We start from the raw sequence: 6,000 nt of genomic DNA on the forward strand, positions 1-6,000 counted from the left end.
TAAGTATTTGTCTGTTGACTAACCTTTCTATCTTCCTCTCCTTCTCCCTCTCTTTATCTGTCCCTCTCTATCTCTTTCTCTCCCCTCTTCTCCCTCTCCCACCTCCTCCCCTCCTCTCCTTCCCCTCTCTCAGCTCTCAAATTACCCTTGGGAAAATCCACAGTGATGCATTTAGTTGCCAGAGAGACATTGCCCGAGCCAAACTCCCAAGGTAACAGGCTTTTCATTCATCTCTCCTGCCAGACTTTCAGTCATCCCTTGTTCCTTCCCCTCACTGGTCCCTTACGGGGACTTTCACACGCTAAAACTCTGATTAAATGCAGGACACTTACTTCCTTTATGAATGGCCAACACATTTAGCCTGTGCTTTGTATCAGCGTTAGTTTTGCCTACAATATAATACTACTTCCTGTTCCTGTAAGGATGTACCAGGAAGACATTACATTAGTTCATTTAGATAGACCTATGCGGTGATATACTTTAGGTAGAAGATTCTCTGTCAGTAGCACCTTGTGTGGAGAATGTAAAATGACATGTAATTACGTGACTTCTTTGAAATGTATTGTTACTGCTACTGTGTTACTGCTACTGTGTTACTGCTACTGTGTTACTGCTACTGTGTTACTGTGTTACTGCTACTGTGTTACTGCTACTGTGTTACTGTGTTACTGCTACTGTGTTACTGTGTTACTGCTACTGTGTTACTGCTACTGTGTTACTGTTACTGTGTTACTGCTACTGTGTTACTGCTACTGTGTTACTGTTACTGTGTTACTGTGTTACTGCTACTGTGTTACTGCTACTGTGTTAATGCTACTGTGTTACTGCTACTGTGTTACTGTGTTACTGCTACTGTGTTACTGTGTTACTGCTACTGTGTTACTGCTACTGTGTTACTGCTACTGTGTTACTGTGTTACTGCTACTGTGTTACTGCTACTGTGTTACTGCTACTGTGTTACTGTGTTACTGCTACTGTGTTACTGTTACTGTGTTACTGCTACTGTGTTACTGTTACTGTGTTACTGTGTTACTGCTACTGTGTTACTGCTACTGTGTTACTGCTACTGTGTTACTGTGTTACTGCTACTGTGTTACTGCTACTGTGTTACTGCTACTGTGTTACTGCTACTGTGTTACTGTGTTACTGCTACTGTGTTACTGCTACTGTGTTACTGCTACTGTGTTACTGCTACTGTGTTACTGTGTTACTGCTACTGTGTTACTGCTACTGTGTTATTGCTACTGTGTTACTGCTACTGTGTTACTGCTACTGTGTTACTGTGTTACTGCTACTGTGTTACTGCTACTGTGTTACTGCTACTGTGTTACTGTGTTGCTGCTACTGTGTTACTGCTACTGTGTTACTGCTACTGTGTTACTGTGTTACTGCTACTGTGTTACTGTGTTACTGCTACTGTGTTACTGTGTTACTGCTACTGTGTTACTGCTACTGTGTTACTGTGTTACTGCTACTGTGTTACTGTGTTACTGCTACTGTGTTACTGCTACTGTGTTACTGCTACTGTGTTACTGTGTTACTGCTACTGTGGTACTGTGTTACTGCTACTGTGTTACTGCTACTGTGTTACTGCTACTGTGTTACTGTGTTACTGCTACTGTGTTACTGCTACTGTGTTACTGTGTTACTGCTACTGTGTTACTGCTACTGTGTTACTGCTACTGTGTTACTGCTACTGTGTTACTGTGTTACTGCTACTGTGTTACTGCTACTGTGTTACTGCTACTGTGTTACTGCTACTGTGTTACTGCTACTGTGTTACTGTGTTACTGCTACTGTGTTACTGCTACTGTGTTACTGCTACTGTGTTACTGTGTTACTGCTACTGTGTTACTGTGTTACTGCTACTGTGTTACTGCTACTGTGTTACTGTGTTACTGCTACTGTGTTACTGTGTTACTGCTACTGTGTTACTGTGTTACTGCTACTGTGTTACTGCTACTGTGTTACTGTGTTACTGCTACTGTGTTACTGCTACTGTGTTACTGTGTTACTGCTACTGTGTTACTGTGTTACTGCTACTGTGTTACTGTGTTACTGCTACTGTGTTACTGCTACTGTGTTACTGCTACTGTGTTACTGCTACTGTGTTACTGTGTTACTGCTACTGTGTTACTGCTACTGTGTTACTGTTACTGTGTTACTGCTACTGTGTTACTGCTACTGTGTTACTGCTACTGTGTTACTGTTACTGTGTTACTGCTACTGTGTTACTGCTACTGTGTTACTGTGTTACTGCTACTGTTTTACTGTGTTACTGCTACTGTGTTACTGTGTTACTGTGTTACTGCTACTGTGTTACTGCTACTGTGTTACTGCTACTGTGTTACTGTGTTACTGCTACTGTGTTACTGTGTTACTGCTACTGTGTTACTGTGTTACTGTGTTACTGCTACTGTGTTACTGTGTTACTGCTACTGTGTTACTGCTACTGTGTTACTGTGTTACTGCTACTGTGTTACTGTGTTACTGTTACTGTGTTACTGTGTTACTGTGTTACTGCTACTGTGTTACTGCTACTGTGTTACTGCTACTGTGTTACTGTGTTACTGCTACTGTGTTACTGTGTTACTGCTACTGTGTTACTGTGTTACTGTGTTACTGTGTTACTGCTACTGTGTTACTGCTACTGTGTTACTGCTTCTGTGTTACTGTGTTACTGCTACTGTGTTACTGTGTTAATGCTACTGTGTTACTGCTACTGTGTTACTGTGTTACTGCTACTGTGTTACTGTGTTACTGCTACTGTGTTACTGCTACTGTGTTACTGTGTTACTGCTACTGTGTTACTGCTACTGTGTTACTGCTATTGTGTTACTGCTACTGTGTTACTGCTACTGTGTTAGTGTTACTGTGTTACTGCTACTGTGTTACTGCTACTGTGTTACTGCTACTGTGTTACTGTTACTGTGTTACTGCTACTGTGTTACTGCTACTGTGTTACTGTGTTACTGTGTTACTGTGCTACTGTGTTACTGCTACTGTGTTACTGTGTTACTGCTACTGTGTTACTGTGTTACTGCTACTGTGTTACTGCTACTGTGTTACTGTGTTACTGCTGCTGTGTTACTGCTACTGTGTTACTGCTACTGTGTTACTGCTACTGTGTTACTGTGTTACTGCTACTGTGTTACTGTGTTACTGCTACTGTGTTACTGCTACTGTGTTACTGCTACTGTGTTACTGTTACTGTGTTACTGCTACTGTGTTACTGCTACTGTGTTACTGTGCTACTGTGTTACTGTGTTACTGTGTTACTGCTACTGTGTTACTGTTACTGTGTTACTGTTACTGTTTTACTGCTACTGTGTTACTGCTACTGTGTTACTACTACTGTGTTACTGTGTTACTGTGTTACTGCTACTGTGTTACTGTTTTACTGCTACTGTGTTACTGTTACTGTGTTACTGTGTTACTGTTACTGTGTTACTGTGTTACTGCTACTGTGTTACTGTGTTACTGTTACTGTGTTACTGCTACTGTGTTACTGTTTTACTGCTACTGTGTTGCTGCTACTGTGTTGCTGTTACTGTTTTACTGCTACTGTGTTACTGTTACTGTGTTACTGCTACTGTGTTACTGCTACTGTGTTACTGCTACTGTGTTACTGTGTTACTGCTTCTGTGTTACTGTGTTACTGTGTTACTGCTACTGTGTTACTGTTTTACTGCTACTGTGTTACTGGTACTGTGTTACTGCTTCTGTGTTACTGCTACTGCGTTACTGTGTTACTGTGTTACTGTGTTACTGTGTTACTGCTACTGTGTTACTGTTACTGTGTTACTGTTACTGTTTTACTGCTACTGTGTTACTGCTACTGTGTTACTGTTACTGTGTTACTGTGTTGCTGTGTTGCTGCTACTGTGTTACTGTTTTACTGCTACTGTGTTACTGTTACTGTGTTACTGCTACTGTGTTACTGTTTTACTGCTACTGTGTTGCTGCTACTGTGTCGCTGTTACTGTGTTACTGCTACTGTGTTACTGTTTTACTGCTACTGTGTTACTGTTACTGTGTTACTGCTACTGTGTTACTGCTACTGTGTTACTGCTACTGTGTTACTGTGTTACTGCTACTGTGTTACTGTGTTACTGTGTTACTGTTACTGTGTTACTGCTACTGTGTTACTGTTTTACTGCTACTGTGTTACTGGTACTGTGTTACTGCTTCTGTGTTACTGCTACTGCGTTACTGTGTTACTGTGTTACTGTGTTACTGTGTTACTGCTACTGTGTTACTGTTTTACTGCTACTGTGTTACTGCTTCTGTGTTACTGCTACTGCATTACTGTGTTGCTGCTACTGTGTTTTACTGTGTTGACTCGATTTGTGTTCCTTCTGAGGTCTGACCGTGTGTTGACCGTGTGTTGACCGTGTCCTGACCGTGTCCTGACCGTGTCCTGACCGTGTCCTGACCGTGTGTTAACCGTGTCCTGACCGTGTCCTGACCGTGTCCTGACCGTGTGTTGACCGTGTCCTGACCGTTTGTTGAGCGTGTCCTGACCGTGTGTTGACCGTGTCCTGACCGTGTCCTGACCGCGTGTTGACCGTGTCCTGACCGTGTCCTGACCGTGTGTTGACCGCGTCCTGACCGTGTCCTGACCGTGTCCTGACTGTGTCCTGACCGTGTGTTATTGTGTTCCTCCTCAGGTCAGAGAAACAGAGAGAAGACTGGAGAGAGTAACTGCTGTGTCATCCTGTAAATACCCACCTCCCTCCCTCTTTAATCATCCACCCTGGATCCAACCAACACACTGGATGTCCTGCAGTCTCTCTATCATGCTGACACACACACACACACACACACACACGGTCTCCTGTGTATAGAGAAGATTCCCCCTCTATCACTTCTGTCCTTAAATCTTCCACTAGTTCATGGATGGATTAACTACTGTTTTATTACCCCACCAAGGTTCCAACCAATGACTGACTAACAAACAAACCAACCAACCAACCAACCAACCAACCAACCAACCAACCAACCACCTTGTTGTTGTTTGGCCATAATAACATGCTGTTGACTGTGTTTTGACAGTCAGTCCTTTCCTCCTTCTGTCAGATCGCTCATCCTTCCTGAACTAGGAGAAGCAAGACAGAATGTCCCTCCTCCATCTTCCCTTTTCTCCCTGAACGAGGGGACTATGAACTAGGGGAAAGAAAGACAGAATGTCCCTCCTCCATCTTCCCTTTTCTCCCTGAACGAGGGGACTAGGAACTAGGGGAAAGACAGACAGAATGTCCCTCCTCCATCTTCCCTTTTCTCCCTGAACGAGGGGACTGGGAACTAGGGGAAAGACAGACAGAATATCCCTCCCTCTCTTTTCTACGACCAAAGCGTAGGGTGTCGATCAAAAACGCCTCTTTTGAACCATTGGGTAAAATAATATGTTAATTGTGTAGATAATCCTCTAAGAAAACCAATACTCCAATATTCCATGTCTCTATCATGAGCCGTTTAAAGGTTATTGCACTTTTTTTTACCATGGTAGGATGGTCAGAATTAGGGTGACTAAATCAACAGAGGCCAGAGAAACAAAAGGGGCCAAAAAAATCCTGAAAATGTCACAACATGGCGTCAGCTCGATGCTGTCTGAGAATGAAGGCTACCTGACAGACTCACTTTTCCCCTTGAACTCATCTTTCTCTCTCATCTGCAGGACATAAAACAATATACAATTCAGATAGATATCTGTTTAGAGATATGACGTGTAGTATTTTCATATTTTAGTGTAACGCTTTTCATATTCATTCTAAATTTCTCTTCTTAAAAAATAAATAAAATGTTTTTTAGAATATTTTTCACAAAACCAAACGAGTCTCTGAAATGTCAACGGAGCTTTTTTTTTTCAAATCTTTTTTGACATTTATTTCACGTCTAATTCATTTTTTTTCTCGACCTGTAGAAACAACTTGGTAGACGACAACGACCACAACATTTTAAATCCTCAGAAGTTGTTACGAGAAACCTTGCACCTCTATG

At 42.2% G+C, this 6,000-nt stretch overlaps 1 protein-coding gene across 2 annotated transcripts in view; it reads left to right on the plus strand.

Annotated features, from left to right (window-relative positions):
* LOC118966684 (ubiquitin-like protein 3) overlaps positions 1–5,780 on the plus strand; it is a 58,293-nt gene extending 52,513 nt beyond the window's left edge. For both annotated transcript variants that reach the window (XM_036989488.1, XM_036989489.1), the window contains exons 4-5: positions 134–211; positions 4,671–5,780. In XM_036989488.1, coding sequence (XP_036845383.1) covers positions 134–211; positions 4,671–4,723 — 131 coding nt within the window. In that variant the 3' untranslated portion in view covers positions 4,724–5,780. The remainder of the gene's footprint in view (positions 1–133; positions 212–4,670) is intronic.
* The last annotated feature ends 220 nt before the right edge of the window (positions 5,781–6,000 follow it).

This window comes from Oncorhynchus mykiss, chromosome 10 (genome assembly GCF_013265735.2).
Source record: "Oncorhynchus mykiss isolate Arlee chromosome 10, USDA_OmykA_1.1, whole genome shotgun sequence".
Classification (NCBI taxonomy): Eukaryota; Metazoa; Chordata; class Actinopteri; order Salmoniformes; family Salmonidae; genus Oncorhynchus; species Oncorhynchus mykiss.